This window comes from Dromaius novaehollandiae, chromosome 23 (genome assembly GCF_036370855.1).
Source record: "Dromaius novaehollandiae isolate bDroNov1 chromosome 23, bDroNov1.hap1, whole genome shotgun sequence".
Classification (NCBI taxonomy): Eukaryota; Metazoa; Chordata; class Aves; order Casuariiformes; family Dromaiidae; genus Dromaius; species Dromaius novaehollandiae.
This window is the reverse complement of record NC_088120.1, coordinates 10,221,383-10,239,586: the sequence shown is the minus strand read 5'-3', so window position 1 is coordinate 10,239,586 and position 18,204 is coordinate 10,221,383. Positions and strand designations below refer to the sequence as shown.

The window sequence follows — 18,204 nt, the reverse complement described above, 5'->3', positions numbered from 1 at the left end:
TCAGTTGCTCACTCTGTACATTGCATTTATTAGACATCAACAAGGAAAAACAGAACATTTGGCACAAGAATGCCAATTTTTTTTTTATTTTTGGACACATGAACACAAAATATCCCTGCAGGCTAAAAAAAAAATACATTGCAAATTGTACACGACCAGCATCTTATCGCAACATGGGGCTGCTAACCCACCCATAACAGTTTAGAAAGAGTACCTCGTATTGCTATAGACGTACATCCAGTCCAAATTTAATAAAATACAATTTTAAACATTACAAGTCTAACAATATAGAAACAAAAATTACATCATAAGTCAAAATGAACAAATGCAAACATTTTACATTGAAGTTTCAGCCTCTAGACATAGAAATATGAAAATGTCAATAGCAAGGTATAAGAAAATCTGTAAGTGATATTACAAGATCTTTCCTCAAATTCACAAGGAAAAAACCTTGTAGTTGAAACAGTATTGATACAATGCCCTCCAAACTCTGCTTTCTTAAAATGAAAGCAGAGTTACTCCCTTGCTATTGAGCAAGAAAACTCCTACAGCACATCCACAAAGGTAGTTTGGGGGGGTGGATTTTGTTAAACACTGTATCTGAACAAAAGCTGCCTTTACCCATTTGAAGAGCAAAGCTTTCGATATAGATAAGTAAGCTCTGACACTTGTGTCTGGAACAAGATGACGTACTGCATGAAGCATGTTTGCCTGTATATCACAACCTTTTATGCCCTTTGGATGCTGCTATAGGCATTACACTAAATTGTGGTACTTACAATAAGAATAAATAAGCCAGGCTGTCCAAACATTTGAACAGGCTAACTAGTGATTTCCAGAGCTTGTTCAGAATTCAGCTGTTCACAAAGCAAGCAGAACTGGTTTGAAAATGGGGTTTCTGCTATTTTTTGCTGGTTTTGAAATGTCAACCACGCCCTCCCCAACTCTTTAAACGTTGCTACATTTAAAGTCTTTCACACCACATAGCTAAACAGTGGCCAACAGGCTTTATTTATAAAAAACAAAACACCCTAAGAACTACATCTACAGAATGCACATCTTCCCATTGATTGACACATGCATAACGATTCAGTCAGTCCCAAGGGGTTAATTCAGATCGTCAAGCTCAACCTCTAGACTCAGCTTTCAGACCTGCGTACAACAGTATTGCCGAAACTTTGATCTTAGTTACCACCAAGCGACAGTCCTAAACTTAAATGCTCTTCTCCTCTCAAAGTGACAGCACTGCACCCTCACCAGTATTTCATTATAACGATGTTTAACACAAGATTGAGTTAAATTTCTCGCCATGCTTCCCGGGGCTAGCTGAGGTCTAACAATCCGAATAGTCTGAGGTTAAATTATTCAGTCCAATCACAGGCAAACAAAGGAGAGGCTCTCACTTCACTCAATCTGAACTAGGAGTGCTTGGCACTGGACAACTAACTGGTGATAAAATTAAATATTTCTTATGCACCCTTGATTAAACCAGTTACATTCTTGTCTAGTGCACAAACCCAAACAACGATCTTTGATCCTATAATCTAAAAAGGGTGCTCTATTTCTCTTAAAGGTGCCAAAGTTCTCCATATATGTTGGGTCAGTCAGAGTTCATTCTAAAAAGGGGGTTTTTTGTATTCTCCCTGAATGAGTACTGAGAAAAGCAGCCATCTAGCTGAAGCAGCGGTCAGTCTCCCACCCACATGTCCTGATTTTATTACACAAGTGAGGTATTCTTTAAAAAAAAATTAAGAAAATTAAAAAGAATTTTTTTTCAATCTAAACCTGTCCACAATACGTGCCAGGAACAAAGCTTGCTTCAGTCCCATTTTCAACAGAAAAGAAAGAAAAAGTTTAAGCTTAATTTAATGAGACATACTACTTGAAAGAAGGTTATAAAACTGTTTGAAGACTAAGTTCAGTGTACTCTGGTACAACTGAAAAACAGCATTTAGAAATGTAAACTTTAATTTATTTACAAGCTTAAAGACTGAAGGAAACAGCATTTCATATTGCTGAAATTTGGAGGGGGCTGGTTCCTAAGCTTTGGAACAGCAGACAACTTAGCAGCAAACTCCACACTAGTATCAGAGACCACAGTGCAATCGTTGGACTTCTCAAACTTTTGTTATCAAAGTAATGGTGTTAGCTATACTCAGTTTAGGAATAAGCTTTCAATCTGTGTTAACTCATATTAACACTAAAAGGAATCTAGTTGTAATGTACTGTGTTTGTGGATTCCAAAAGTATTCAGTGAAACCAAGCCCCTCTTATTACACGTTGCAGCTGAAAAAAGCCAAGCAGATTAGGAAAAACAAAAAAAAAATCCACTAATTTCTAGGCTGGGACAGAATCAGTATATTAGACTTACACTGGTTAAACATGCTGTTGAATGTAGTTGTGTGTGCAACCTAGATTCCCAGGGAAAAAAGTTTAAAATGCTGGTACAAGTCTTTAGGTTGCCTTTCACACAATACATTTAGACTGTACAGATTGGCAAGCCTTTCCTACATATAACACCCAGTTTCCAAGCTTATAAAAAAAGTTGTAGACAGGACACCAACAGTGAATATAAAACAGTTAAAAATAATTCTTAAAAAAGCATGGAAGTGCGTCTTTTCTAATTAGTTTCAGAAACTGCCAAATTGTGTGTTCAGAAAACGACACGAGAATGTTGGTTAAACTCATGCACAATCCTCAGCTAGAAAATTACACTGTTGGGGGGGCTTAAAAAACAAATATTTATTGCCAAAGTTAAACCTTCTATGAGAAAAAAGTTTTAAAATCACTTCGATTTATCAAACCACACAGCAGCATAAAGTGGGCACTTTTTGTAAAAGTTTGCAAAATATCTAAAAGCTAATTTTTTTTTAAATCATTTTTAGAGGGGGAAAATGATGGTTCAGTACTTGTTACGATACCATGGCAGTATTATTTGTAACCATTATAATTAAAACTTACTGACAGGCATCACTATCTGGTTATGTCACACATTCACAGAACAAGAACCACCTAGTTGAACTCGCAGTATAGTGCAATTGCTTTGCAGCCGAAGTCTGCAGAGATTAAAAAGATAATTAGTAAAACTGACAAAAAACTGCAATACCTGTGAAAGTTATGTTTGTTAAAAGGCATTTACAGTAGTGAAGTCTAAAATCTCCATTAAAAAATCTATGGCCCCACACAATAGAACAATTACATTTAACTGGAGTAAAACATTTTGCCATAATATGCATACTCACTAAGCAGTGCATGAAGACAGGGAATCAGTCATCATGATAAACTAATGGGATGAGAAGATAACTTAAAAACCATAGCTAGCAAAATATTCAATAGAAACCTTTCGTGCCAAGTCCTTTAAAAATTTCAGGATGATCAGCCTTTTGCGCTTTGAGGTAAAAATTCAGTCCAATGCATCAGAAAAGACAGTCTATGAATTTCTGTTACATAAAATAATGAAACAAATGGCTCAATTGTGTTGGTGCATCAGACATTGCTGTGAAGTACAGATTCAGTGCGACTGTTCAGAGCTGCTGGTAGTGGGCAGTCTGAAATAAACTGGGCCCTAACTATAGCAGTAGGCATTCGAAACATTTCAGGACTGCATGGGTTGTTGGTTTTGCCTCATCTTCCCAGATGCTCTCAAGCAAAATACATCGTATGTTGAGTATCATGGTGGATCTGTACTGCCTTAGCCAGAGCCTGAGGATCACGGCCGTTGCTCTGTCCTGACACATGGCTGCCTTCAGCACTGCAAAAAGGAAGACACGTACAGAGAACCATGAACAACTGGGCCAAGCAGCATTTAACTGAAGTCTGTTATCTAGCTGCCAAAACAACAGCAAGTTACAGTTCCTCACCTGTCATGATCCTTGTCCACGAGATGGTATCTGGCCCTAAATGCTACCAGCCTGGCATAGTATGCAGGAGCTGGAATAGAGACTGATCGTGTACACCGGACATACGTGTGACACAGCTGATACGTCAACAGCTGTAGTTCATCTGCAGTAAAACAGTTGTCATCCCACAAGACCTGATAGTGGGAGGGCCGGCTGGTTCCCTGCGGAGAACAGAGGAGTGTTCAGCTGGATCGCATCAACAGAAACAGAGCGGTAGTATCTAAAGGTTAAGTCTTCTCTCAGTGTATTGAAGAGTACAGTGCCAAACCGGCATGAAACTGATGCAATTTTTAGTCTGCCAAACTATAAATAGAAGCAGCATTACTCATAAGGACAACTGTAAGGATTCGCTCCCAAGCCTGAGTACAGCAGAGCTGAAACGTTACCTGAATTCCTGCGTGACTACAGAGGTAAAAGTCAAATTCAGAAGGATGTGTTATCGTGCTGTCCACAGTAGTGCCCGCTGGTACATTGCCACTTTTACCCACCTATTTGAGATAAGTTTATAATTAGTCCACTTTTTTTTTTTTGAGGTGACCCCAAAATACCTCCTAAGGTAGGCTTTTACTTTAAGCTATTGCAGGATTTACTGCTCAAAAAGGTGGAAAAAATATTAAGGTCCTTTACCTAGGAGGGATGAAAAATGTTCTCTGAGAGTTCGTTTTTAGAAACTTTGCCAAATCCAGCTGGTGCATAACCAGAGGGGAGATAAAATTCTTGCCAGCACCATTACAATTGCAGAGTGGGATAAAGCCTATACTAGTAATTCAGGAACAGAAAATGCAAGTGGTCTAAAATGAATTTATTTCACACCTTTTTTTGCACTCACTCCTCAGAGATCTACATTTTCAGGCAAACCTGAGATCAAGAACTTTCTTAATAAAAGGTTCCTTAGTTGTCTTATGGATTTGTGACACAGGCAAATCTCACAGATGCATCTAGAGACAAAAGAGGCAACAAACTGAATGACTAGTGTGTGTCAGGAATCCCAGGCTATAAAAACCCAGGCTACAGATCCAGATACAGAAAGAGGAATATATTGTATGCTCACCCCAAGAGGGGCTAGGAACAGACAGCTCTGACTGCTTGATTTAGAGCAAGAAAAAAAAAAAAAAAAAGGCGGAGGAATTGGTCAACGCTATTTTGGTCTTGTAGAGAAAGCCTGTGTCTGCACAAAATTGCTACTATTTGCACAGATTAATTCTGTTCCAGTGTGTGAGATGGATTCTACCCCAGCTAACCAAACCATCTACTTCCCCATTGCCATTATCTTCTTGTTTATATATACCCAACACTACTTGCCCTTTCAGTTTTGTCAGCGCAGAACAGTCTGGTGTGATGCCTTTTCTGCACAACAATGTAAGTTATTCCTGGTCTATAATCTTCTTCCAAACTAATACAGGCCTTCCGAATTGCTATGAGTTCTGGCCAAGCTACCTAGAAGCAGAAGATTTAAGTATTAGATGCTGAATTTGGTATATACAATACTACTCTCAGTCTTTTCATGAACAAATGCCATTTCATAAAGAACACAATCAGAAACACTGTAACTGTACCCTGTGTTTCCCCAGGAAAGCTCTATGAAACTGCAAGCTGTCTCATTAAAGAAACGTAATCCATGTATAGATTCTGAAGGGCTGACCCCCATTCACAAGCAAAGAGAAATGGTTAGACAATACCTGTTTCATCTGCCCTTCTGATACTCCCCCTCTGTAGTAAATGATCCTTGTAGGCTTGAAACGGGTGGATTTGTAGAACTGGATCAATAGTTCTCGCACCATGTTAGTCAGGTCCTGTATCACCTCCTGACTGTACAGCAATTCCTGGGAGGTCTCCTGACGGGAGGTTTGCACGCGCACTGTAGCGCAGTAACGGCTAGGATGGCCATCCATACTGCCTACTACAGCAGCAATAGATGGCTTCTTTCCATCCCCAGCAGGAGGGTGAGTGACATCTGCTCCCAAAAAGATCACTGGTTGCTGGAACACTGAGGGCCTGTTTAATGTGATTAAGGTTTATTAAAAAGTAATAATAAATACAAAAAGGGGGGGAGGAGAGGTGAGGAAAGAAGAAAATTACAAAGAAATGTATATCCAAACCATTCTAGAGAACTGAAATTATGCCAGAATCTTTAAGGAGCAAGGTCTCTGCCTCAAGCTCTTACAGTCCAGAGAGAATATAAAAAGCAAAAAGGAAAGGACCATAGGCAAACAAAGTTACAAGCATATATCACTTCTTTTCTTTCAACTGGAGGAAAAAAAGCAGTATGCTTAAGGAGACGGTAGACAGACTGAACTCACAAGTATAGAAAGGATAATAAAAAAGACACAAGGAAAATAAGCCTTTGTCAGCTTGTTTTCATACATACTGCTGGACAGCTTTAACACTACAAATGTTCTTCAGTACCTGGCTCACTAGGCAGATTATGAATGAGGAAGCATTTTTATCTGCCCACTTTAGAGTGGGGCTACATTCTGTGTACTCTTGGTAACACACTTGTTATTTTCTTTTGTTAGTTAAAATTATACCCTTCAAAATAACATCATTTTGCTTGCCTTCAAGGAGGGATTTAGATACAATCTCACCTTTGATGAGGTACAAGCACGTTGTTGATTCCTCCAAGCTTTGCATTTATCTTCAGACAAAGGTTGGACAGTGTTTGTGGTGAGGTTTTCACCACATTCTTTACCTGAACACACTGAGTGGCCATTCCTAGAAGAGTATCACCAACCCGCTTTACTTCAGCTATAACAGAAGAATAAGATAGTGGTTCAATTACCTGAACAGTCATTGGTTCCCTCTGCTGTTTCTTATTTTTTCTAAATGGTGTACTCTTGTCCTTAGAGTTTGAGTGACAAAAAGCCCATTCTTTGGCTGCATACAAGTATACCAAACAAGTACAACAAACCAATCTCCTTAAACCCCTTTTAAACTGAAGATAGTGCCTGCTCTGTCTCATGAAGTGCATAGCGAGATGTCCACTTGCTGTACAACCACTTAACATTTTACAATCTCCACTCCATACCATACACAGGTGTCTTTCCAGGCAAAATCACCACAATCAGCTGCAGACCAACGTAAGTCAGTTTCAAGTGTTTGAACATGGGCTCCACACTGTCTGCTCCCTGGGCGTATTTGCAGAAACAGGGCTGCCCTTGGATTGGCATCCCTGCGTCCTTGGAGATCTTACGCAGCTGGTCAGTAAAACTCCTGTAAATGAAATATAAATGGATTTGGCAAATGAGACTGGACCTGGTCTTTTTGCTGGTGTTTCACTTTCCATACATTTGAGTTGAAAATTCTGAGGCAAGTTCCCAAGCTAATACTGACGCTCTGATAAATTTCTACTCATCCATCAAACCTATCTGAACAATATTACAACCATGATTTATACCACTATACTGCACAACACCTTTCAGAAATATGGGGGAAAATAAACCCTGAAATAGATATCTTGAATAAATAGGAAAATACTTACTTTAATAAGTCTTCCCTGCATTGTTTTTGAGGAGCAAAACAGGCAACAGCCCAAACTTTTATCTCTATGCCAGCATAGAACTGTTTCCCTCTCATGTCCCAGACACCTTGGTTTGGTGTAGCCACAGTCTTGTTCTAGGTAAAAAAATCAAAGGCAAATTAAAAATAAAATGCTGCTTCACGTTGACTACAGCAGAACAGCACTCATACACATGCAAGCCTTACGAGAAGATTTATGGAGCACTTAATGGATTTAAATCATATCTTTACAAGACATCAAGAACTCACCCTGCCTCCATACTGCAGCATTGGTGCTGGTAAAACTCTGCCCGTTAACTCCGTCATTTCATTATGGACGACAATACCAAACTCCTTCAGATATGGATCAGGTCCACCAACCATACTGTTACTTTTCACCTGGTGACAAGAAAGTACTTCTATAACTAAAATAACATTTCAGGTGGCTCTACCATTTTTATAACGAATAGGCTTCCTATTTTAACAAAGTCAGATTTTTTAACTTCTGCAATTCTTGGTTTTTTGGCTTATCATTGCATATGCTACAATGCTTCCAAAAGAGCCATGTGAACTGACAAATGCAGACTAACTAGATGGGGAGAAACACAGCACTTAGATTTTCTGTAAAAACACGGCTGAAGAGGTTTCAACTATTTTCCATATATCCAAACCATAACTTACTAGTCTACTGATTTCTTCCTGTCGGTCTGGTGCAGATCTCGCGGTTGCTTTTATCATAGTCGATGTCTGATTGTCTGTTAGCTTCTTGATACATCTCTGGCCTGCCACAATGTTACATACCTACACAGCAACAGAGTTAGAGGTGTCATGATACCCTTTAATAAGGGGCATATCACAACCCAAGAGCAGCAAAGTTAGATTCTTACCTCAAGTGGTAAGTATGTGTGTTTCTGTTCCTGTCCTACTTGAAGACAGGGAAGGTGCGGATATTTTAGTTGCAGACTGTACTTCTGCTTAAAATACTGAGCTACTGTACACTCCATAGCCTGCCCATTTTCCAGCTGCAGAGGAAACCTATAAAGGACATTTGTTCTGGTTAAGCTTTTCAAGATTTTTTTTTTTTAGGCGAAAAAGTGTGGAAAATCTATTCCAGAGCAGAAATGTTTAAAACATTTGCTTTCCTTAGTTATCGGACCTCTTCTTTATGAAAAGATTTTATAGACAATATACTGAATTTATCATAGACAACTTAAAAATTATAGCCTGTGATAACTATATTTAAAAGCCAGGACATGGCTTTAATTTTCCTGTGCTGAATGAAATAAAGCAGTAGTCTAAACCCACTCTGTTCCTCTACTTCACTAAAATGAAGCATTCTCTTGAAGCCACAAGGCTGCTTCACCTCTAGAATCAACTGTTCTTGCATAAATAATATACCAAGAAGTCTCTAATCTCACAATCTTAAAAATTGTTTAAAAAGGGCTGTAACATACGTCTGATGACTAGCTGGTCGCCGAGTAACATTGCAAACTCGGTATTTTCTCTTCATCTGGCCACAGTGGGTAACCTCTACTTTTAGACCTGAAAACCCAAGACAAAAATCACCTAAATAAAATCAGACATAAGAGCCACCTTCAAGAAACATGAGAACAAAAAGGAACAGGCCAGCTTCCAGAACGCCTGTGAACTTTCGCTACAGTATAATATTGACAGGTTTGTTGCAGGGCTATAAAACAGGCCTTTACCTCTGATTTCTTTGGTAAACTTGACACGCTGGGAGTCTGTAAGAGGTTTGGTTTGTTCATTGATGTTCTGAATGTCCAAGACCTCGCACATGAACTCAATGATAGGCTGGGCACGATAGAAAGCAGTTGCTGACACTAAGATAAAAGAGAGGACATTTAATCTGGAAGCAGCAAGAACTCTGTTACATGCCTGAGACAGAAGTTCCTACGTACCATCAATGTTGAGCATCATGTTCCACATGGCAGGCCTGACAGACTGGTGGAAACCAAACCAGACCTCCCTGCCACCACCCAGAGGGTGGTAATAACCTTCAGGGGGGGAGAAGAAGGAGCGACCCACAGGAGTGTACCTGAACAAATGAAAAATTAATACTCTGATCATTCCTTTCTAATACACATTTTTACCCTCAGTCCTGTAGTGTTTAAAACACCACATTTCTCTAGCACGTTAGAACTGTTAGAGCTAACTTATGACAAGCATACAAAAAGCTTTGCAGACAGAGCAGTTGGAAAGGCCATAGTAAATTACTGTTGGAAACATGACCAGCACATACAAGTCCTGAGTTGAGATCAGGTTTCCCTACTCTACTGCACATTTGTAAGGCAGGCATTGAGTTACACAACAGCATCCCTCATCCCTTCTACAGTAGAAGCAGTAGAATAGCAGCAAGTAATAACTAACGAAAACGCAAGACAGATACAAGACTAAACCAAGAAAGAAGATACCAAAATAACCCACCTCATGGAGGGAAGATGCCGTGTGATTACATCAAGTGCCTGTACAGAATCTTCAGGAACTTCATTCAAATGCCCTGCCAGAGCTTCCAGCAGCAACTGAAGGCTGACTACTGACACCCACTGAATGGATACTTTAAACGTCTGGTCCTTCCCCTCTCCTGGAAGCGTCACCTCCATGTCCACCTTACACAGGCAGAATAAAATTAAGCACAGACCTCTGCGATGGACTGAAGACTACCGCAAGACTAAGCAACATTATGGTTTTCTCTTGGACATCCTTTGAATCTACATTCATGATGATTAGCTTGCATAATTCTCTTAAAATATTGCGATCGGTTAGTTTCCTTGGGATTTTGAAAGCTTGTAATTTATTCATCTGAGGAAACTGCACTGAGTTACCTTTACGTGTAAATTTTTAGCAGTAATTAGTATGGTAACATCAAAGCTCTGGAGAACTGTGAGTCATTTTTTTACGTCAGCCAGTTAATAGCAAGATGACGTTCTGTGTCCTTAACATGAGGGCAAGAAACTCCTTTCGGTCAAAAGGAAAAATCATTGGGAAATGCAAATTTCAGATTTTTAGCACAGTACTTGAAATTATTCTCACACACCATTAACCCAAAGGGTAAATGTGAACTCATCCTATGTACTCCTCATGGCACTGTACCAGCAATAACCAGATCCCTGGGGAGAAGAGTAAATGGGGGTTATTTACATTTTGTATCAGGACCTTTTAATACATATTTCAGTCTGTCAGAACATGGGTAGAACATGCCAGAACATGCTGGGGAGTATGGCCCAGCACATTAAGGGCTAACGCAGCTGATTTAGCTGTTGACAGCACTCGTGCCATAAGTTCTTGTGGAACATGAGGACATATCTCAACAGCGCAGCCAAACCAGAACACAGCATTTGTCAACTACAACTACTTTATCATTTAGCAACAGAACAAGTGTTATAACAGAGAAAAAGCAAGTTTGCATCAGGGTGTAAAAACTTCCTTGCAGATGAAAGACCACAATGTATTAGTTCACACTATCACAGACAAGCTCACTGGCAAAAGAGCTGGGAATGAGAAACCTGAAGATGACAAACTTCACAGAAACTTCAGTAGAGCATCTAATTTCTTAGCAAACCCTGACTGACACTGCCTGTCATTTCCAAAGCTACACTAATACATTTAACAGTATCTTTGGTTTACGTCAATAAAAGAACACTTTTCAAACTACGCTGTAACATTTTTTTCCATAAAAAACTTAGAATTGCTCATAACACTTACTCTATCCCGGCCAATAGGTAATGGGTGTGCGGTATACATGTTCCTTTTCCCATCGTATCCAGGCTGCCGATCACCAAATATCTGCATTTTGAAGTGTCTCACCATGGTATCCACCACCTCTCTACAGAGGGATTTATTGAGTTAGATTAGAGCACAGGAAAATTCAGCAGTGATCTTACACAATTTAAAATTCCACATTCATGTTTTCTTAAAGGAGCTAGGTATCAGAAACAACAATGCACTAGACTATACTCAAGTTTTTAGCAGACACCAAGAGTAAAAGTCACCTCCAGATTAAGACACCTAAGTTTCAACACACACACAGGTGTCTAAGCTCCCATTACTGTCAGCAGAGATACAGCCAATGCAGACAGTGGAATCTGCAGAGCTGTACAAATATAGGAGCAAATACAAGCATCTATCTCAGGGTTAGCTGGAGTGTTCTATAGCTTAAATTGACTCTACTGAAAAAATATCCATGTATGGACACCTAAAAATGTTGGTGTCAGTCTCCATGCTGAATTCCTTCCCCTCAGTTGCTAATAGACATCTTTGCATAAATAGACTGTGGAACAATTATCGGTATATTCACTTGTAGACTAGAGAATAAAAATAGCTTTGGTTAAGGCAAGTTTCTTCCTTATAATACATTTCTTAGTGTCTTCTATAAGGCAGTCCAATTGCAAAAATCTTAACAAAAATAAGGAGGAGGATAATATTATATCTCACTGAAAGATTAGTCAACTCCTAAGCACAGAACATATATAAATTGTCCTTTAGCAGATGAAAAATTTCTAGGATGTACAGCTGCCTTAAACTGAGGAATCTAAACATTTTTTTATTAAACGATTCATACCTGTTCACTCTTCGGGGGCGCTTTTCTGGTTTGATATCTACGTCATAGTGATAAACATCAATCTTAGGGATCTGAACCTGAAAATGATTGGCTAAGAGGCGGATGGGTTTCCCAACAGTTCCCAGGCCAGGGCGACGGGGCGGCTGGAAAAGGCTTGCCGGAGGCCCTATGAAAGTTAGATAAACATGCATGAGATATAATTTATCATTCACTCCAGTATCCTCTCAGGTGTACTTTAGTTTAAAAGGCTTTCTGACAGGGCAGGAAAACTTTATGTAGCTTTCTGAGGTTGCAAATGAAAGTGTTCCAAGTGGTTCATGGCCTTTCAACAGCTCTAATCTTCCAGGTACAAAACAACAACATATTCCCTAAGGCATGCATATGTTAGTCCTAAATTTCATTCTCAAAATTTCAGTGATGTTTATTCATGACTGCAGTTTATGAACTTGACAGAACCCTGAGATGGAATACAGCCATTTACATACTATTTTTCCTCTTATATATATAGTGTGGCAGCAGGAATATAAATATTTATATATAGATTCCTACTACCATCCATAGTAAGAGTAGCCAATAGCTGCACTTTTTCATTACAGACTTAAAGTTCAGAAGTTAATGACAGTCACCCTTGGCATACTCAGGAAATAACCCCCCAATTTTATCTGAAAATTGATATAATCTGAAAATGGAGGAAAGGATATATGTATTCTAAACTAAATTAAAAACACATTTCCATATAGACAAAAACAATTTTGTCATTTCCTTTACATCATGAACACATCACTGCTATTAACAGTGAAAGACTTTTCAACTGGAACACAATTTTGGCAAATTTCAAATTCTAACACAAGGAAAGGAATGAGAAAAAGTTTAGGCTTTCTTCTAAAAAGAATAGAAAGGGAACAAGCATAGAGACATGTAGATAGTCTCTCAACAGAGGTGGAGAAGGTAATATATTTGGACAAAAATAACAGCTTCAGAAAAAGAGTTCTAAAGAAAAATTAGAGACTTAAGAAAGTACTCAAATGCAAGCTAGTCACTCTAATCTTTAGTTAATTTCCTCAAAGTGTTAAGATCTGAGATACCGTGTTAATGAGATTAAACGGACCTTTAACAAACAAACAAAAAATCTATCAGAGCCTCAGCTGACACTGCGCACAGAGCAATTTGAATTACTATACTTTCATGCTTTTTGTCTATATCTGCCAGTACTTGGTATAACAAAAGTTTCTCCCCTCCATGCTATAGACAGTTTCTTGTTGCCAGTGACACTTGTTGGAGTAGCAAAGAGGACGAGGAAAAAAGTATTAGAATATAAGAATGCAATAATAAAGCAATAATAAAATTTAGGACAAACTTAGTATCATGAGGCTGTGTCAACCTGGCAGTATCCATTTAAATCAAGGGCTCAAAGCTCATATCAGAGGAGAAGAGAGGAGACAGGCTGAAGGAGGAATAAGCTCACGTTTGGATAAACTTCAGTGTGCAGTAATAGACTTAAGATGATCCTAAACTAAACGCAAGACTGTAAATTCAGGGAGCTTTTTCTACATTGGTTCTGCAGGCCATCCAATGGCTACTGGCATTATCAATTAAAATTACAGATTTGAGGATACAAACCCGAAAATATTTTTAAGGGCATGCAAGCAGACGCAGCCCGTTTGACACACCAGTTCTCTAAGTTGTAGCAAGCACTGGGGCTCTTGCGCCACAGACGTCTAACAGGACACGCACCACTGGCTCTGCACCCGTATGAATTAACTGCAATCAGTCAATGAGAAGCTCGTAACGCCGTAGTTAAACCGGTTCTGGGGTACAGTTAGTACTTTAAAAAACTACAGCTCTCCAGACAAGCATGAATCATCAAGGGCAATCAAAGTTTGCTGTGCTTATTTGGATACTAGGGAGATGATCCATTAATCCTGTGCTAATTAGTCTGAAGTAGTGTGAGCACTGACCTCCTGCAAGAGATTAAATGACAACTATATTTACCCATTTTCCTTCTTCAGTATTGACAAATTTTGTAAACGGCCATGGCAACACTGACCTAGGCCAGTCTTGCCGAAAGGAGATAAAAGTTACATCATCTTCCCTGGAATCGTTTAAGAAAGAGCTTCAAACAGAACAAGCTAAAAGCCGTTTTCTCAGTTGAAAAGCCAGGCTTCCCTATAAGTCAAACTGATTTTATCACGACTGCGGCCTAATCAGCCCAGGCAGGGTTAAATGTGCTGTTACTCTTGATTTCTTCTACCATGTGCTGATCGTGTACAATTAACCCTCAACTGAGTTGCTTCAGACAGGAAGTAGTTTTACAAAACTAAAAGAGGATCTACTTCTAAAGCCGAAGTCAGACAGTACCGACTGCACCACATATCCGTATGCTGGACACTGAAAGTAACCCCCCACTAGCTATCTTGAAATACTCCTCTGGAATTGCATCTACATGTCAATAAACGTTTCCTATCGCACCAAAATGAACAGTGCTTCGATTATATCAATGGTCTGATCACTGACACGATAGTTATGACACACTAGACCACTTTGGTGGAGAAATACATCTTGCAGACGTAGGAAAACGCCACATGCGGAATAACGGCATTATTTAACCACGGGCACTTTAAAAAGAAAAAGAAAACAAAACAACCCCCCAACCTTTGCAGAAAGTGTCAACCTTAAACTCTTAACAGCAGCCTAACGTCAAAACCCAGCCCCTGACAGCCGCACGGCTCCGGCAGGGACACGCCGCGAGCAGGCTGCTGCGCCCAGTTAAAACCCACACGTGTTCTCCTGCCTGCCCCAACCAGAAGCGACTTCCACGAGCGGAGCGCAGGAGCGGCACCCGCGGAGCGACGGCACCCGCGGAGCGACACCCCCCGCGCCCCGCAGCCCCCACGAACGGCCGCCCGGGCGCTCCGCGGGGCGCGCGGGACCCGCCGCAAGTTCGGCGCGCGGCGAAGTTCCTCCTCGGCGCGGGAGCCGCCGGCGCCGGGCCCGGCCGCCTCGAGGCCGGCGAGCAGTGGCCCCGCGGGCGCGGCCTGTAGCGCGGCCCCGCTCCGCGCCCAGGCCGCGGCGCCGCGCCAGCCGGGAGGGGGGAAGGGGGGGCAGCCCCCCGCGGGCCGCGGCCTCCGCCGCGCCCGGCCCGGCCCCGCCGCCCGCGCCTGACAGGGCCCGCGCCCCGCCAGGCCGCGGCCGCCCGCCCGCGCCTCCCCCCGGCCCGGCCCGGCCCGGCCCGGCCCGCGGCTCTCACCGGGTCCCAGCGCTTCCATGGCGGCGGCGGCGGCCTCGCTGCGGTCCCCCCCGGCCCCGCCGACCGCCCCGGGCCCCGCCGCCGGCCCCGCCGCCGCCGCGTAGCGCTTGATCTCGGGAATATTGGCTCCGGGGTGGGGGCCGGGGGGGGAGGAGGAGGAACGGGGCGCGGGGGGGGGGGGGACGGGGACGGGGACGCGGCGGCGGCGGGGAGCGGTCTGCGCGCTGCGCTCCGCCGAGCGGCGGCGCAAACAATCCCCCCGCTGCGCTGCGCTGCGCTGCCGCCGAGCCCGCGCGCGCCGCCGCCGCCGCCGGCACGCGCCGCCTCCCCCCCCCTCCCCCGCGTGCGCGCGCGCCGCCCGGGCAGCAGCCGCCGGAGGAGGAGGAAGAGGCACCTCCACGCTGCCCGGCGCCGCGGGCTCGCGCGCGCGCGCTCCGCCCCCTGCCGCCGGGGGCGCGCACGCCCGCACCCCTTCGGCGCCGGCGCCGCAACAGGTGAGGGGCGGCGCCGGCGGCCGCTTCCCGCGCAGCGCCGCCCTCGCGGCACCGCCCCCGCCATGATGGCACCGCCCCCGCCCTGACAGCGCCGCTCTGACAGGGCCGCCCCCGCCATGGCAGCACCGCCCTCGCAGCGCCGCCCCCGCCATGATGGCGCCGCCCCCGCCCTGACAGGGCCGCTCTGACAGGGCCGCCCCCGCCATGGCAGCACCGCCCTCGCAGCGCCGCCCCCGCCATGACGGCGCCGCCCCAGGCCCTCACCCCGTGTGTTTGGGGGTATTTTTCCACGAGAAACGAGCGTTTTTTTCCCCGCGCTCCGCCCTCGCAGGTGGAACTCAGCCCCCTTCTCCCTCCCCCAAACCCCGCTTCTTTCTGGCGTCTCTACGCAGTAAAACTCCTCTCTGGGCTGCACTGAGCTGCAAGGCGAAAGAGTGCGTTTACTCAGGTCCTGAGTCCCCCCGCCTTCCAGAATTTCACAGGTTTAATAATTAGCTCTCCAGTCACCTAAAACTTGGAAATAGCGACACTGCATCCCTCAGACTCTGCGTGTATCTTCCATTGCAAAACACACTGTCTCAGCCCCACGGCCCGCGGTAACAGCCGCTCCTGCTTCCTCCAGTCCTCTGCTGTGCCCCGAAACGGGAACTTGCCTAGCTTAGTTATGCCCAGTGTAACTTCCTACACCAGCTACACAGAATTAGTTGTATTTAAAACACCTGAAAAACAACAACATACGTAAGAGTCACCGTGAACAGCTGCAAATCTGAACACTGTTCACATCTCAGTGCCGTAAGCAGGGCCAGCGCTTCCACTAGCAAATTTTGTGAGTGAAAAATGACCTGGTAAGCGTGATAGGCTTGCTTGCCAGGGCTAATGATTGATGTCTACCCAGCAGCTAAGAGCTGACACAGAAATCAATAATAATTATGGGATGTCACTCAGAAGCTGTCTGGAAAGTCACTGTGCTAGGGAATTGGCTGGTTTGGTTATTAAACCAGCTAGTTTGGTTATTAAACTCTTGGTGTGCATTTTATGACTAACACTGTACCCTCATTTTTGTGCCTTTTTTGGTCAACCTCTTCCCCCCTCCCATCAGGGAAGATCCCATGGGCTGGTTTCAACAAGCACTGGCAAAGGAGTGGGCTCCCAGATAATAAATTTGACAGGCTTTATTTTATTATTATTTTTAATTAACAGCCAGGGAGAGGCCCTTGAAGTAGCACCCTCACTGCAGAAGCAACCACTACACCCTCCGTCTTGCATAGCCGCGGGAGGGAAATAAGGCTGAGGGTACGCTTTGGGAGAGGAAAGGGCTGGCCGATGCAGGATTTCAGGTGTTTAGGTCGCAGGGGACACAGCATGGGGGGCACTAAAATCAAGGGTCCGGTCAGTGCTCTGTTTGCTGAGCTGCTCCATGAGCACCACCTAACCATGCAGCCTGATTACTGGTTACCGATGCTTTGCCTTTTAAGAAGCTTTTCTATTTTAGTGAATGGCTTCCTTGCACATCCCACTTCTCCCTTGCTACCATTGAGTTCTGCTAAGCCAACAATTCTCAGCTGACTCACGAGGTCAGAAGTCAAAACATTCTATAAATAATAAATGCTGAGTCCATTTTGTTTGCATTTTAAGCCTGCAGGGCTTATATTTTCAAGACCTTCTCTACAAGTGGAAGCAACAGAATTTTTTTTTAAATAAAATGAAATCTGAGAGTCTCATAATTGCCTGACACTGGTTGAATATTTAAGGGAAACACCAGTATTACAAGACTTGTAACAAAAACCCCATGATGGCCGGCAATGTTTCCACACTATTACTCAGCGCATGTATGTATATTTAGGACTACTTAAGATTTGTTGCGGATATGGGAACTATCATAGTGGATTAGTCCATCTGTTCAGTATCCCCCGCAGAACTGTGATCGATACCAAATACTGCAGAATATGTACTTTTTTTTTTTTTTTTTTTTTTTTTTTTTTACCTCCTCCGTTTGCCTTCACGGACAGGCAGCAAATTCCTGTTGTGCAGCTCCAGGAGACACTCACGCACTCAGCTGTGAGCGGGTATCCGTACGCACCGGGCTGACAGCGGGAAGGCTTTTACACTCCCACTAGCAAATGCCCGCAAGAGGCGCGGGGGCAGCTCCACGCCGGCCCGAGAGGCACCAGCTCGCAGCCGCCCCAGTGCCCCCTCGCTCCGGGCCCACGGCTAGGCCCAGCGGCTCCAGCCGCTGTCGACCGACGCCATGAGGGCCGCCGGCACCGCCTCAGCAGCCAGAGCGGCCGGCACTGCACCCCCCTAGGCACCCCGCGGCAGACAAGTCACGCCCGGCTCTGACAGCAGGGGAGGGCGCCGCCCAATGGCGTGCTTATAGGGCGTGCAAAGCCTTGAAAAGGGAGTCACGATTGGGTGAGGCGGGGGGAGGGCGGGACTACCCGGGAAATCACCCAATAAAGCGCAGAGGGGGCGGGGCTGTCGGGGGAGCTC

At 43.8% G+C, this 18,204-nt stretch overlaps 1 protein-coding gene across 3 annotated transcripts; it reads right to left on the bottom strand.

The window, feature by feature from the left end:
- On the bottom strand, positions 1-17,717 carry AGO4 (argonaute RISC component 4). 3 transcript variants are annotated; one of them, XM_064525240.1, is made up of 18 exons: positions 17,699-17,717; positions 11,974-12,139; positions 11,118-11,238; positions 9,840-10,021; positions 9,314-9,450; positions 9,101-9,235; positions 8,849-8,936; positions 8,282-8,429; positions 8,076-8,195; positions 7,665-7,793; positions 7,378-7,511; positions 6,925-7,109; positions 6,485-6,644; positions 5,579-5,894; positions 5,202-5,336; positions 4,286-4,387; positions 3,861-4,060; positions 1-3,751 (listed from the first exon to the last, which is right to left on the bottom strand). In XM_064525240.1, the coding sequence occupies exons 3-18, from the start codon at positions 11,220-11,222 to the stop codon at positions 3,643-3,645; spliced, it is 2,385 nt and encodes a 794-aa protein (XP_064381310.1). In that variant the 5' UTR covers positions 11,223-11,238; positions 11,974-12,139; positions 17,699-17,717; the 3' UTR covers positions 1-3,642. The 3 variants fall into 3 exon arrangements, with proteins under 3 accessions (XP_064381310.1, XP_064381309.1, XP_064381311.1); XM_064525239.1 differs by lacking the exon at positions 17,699-17,717 and adding an exon at positions 15,221-15,533; XM_064525241.1 differs by lacking the exons at positions 11,974-12,139; positions 17,699-17,717 and adding an exon at positions 10,450-10,522 and having other exon boundaries at positions 11,118-11,237.
- Between the last annotated feature and the right edge of the window lie 487 nt (positions 17,718-18,204).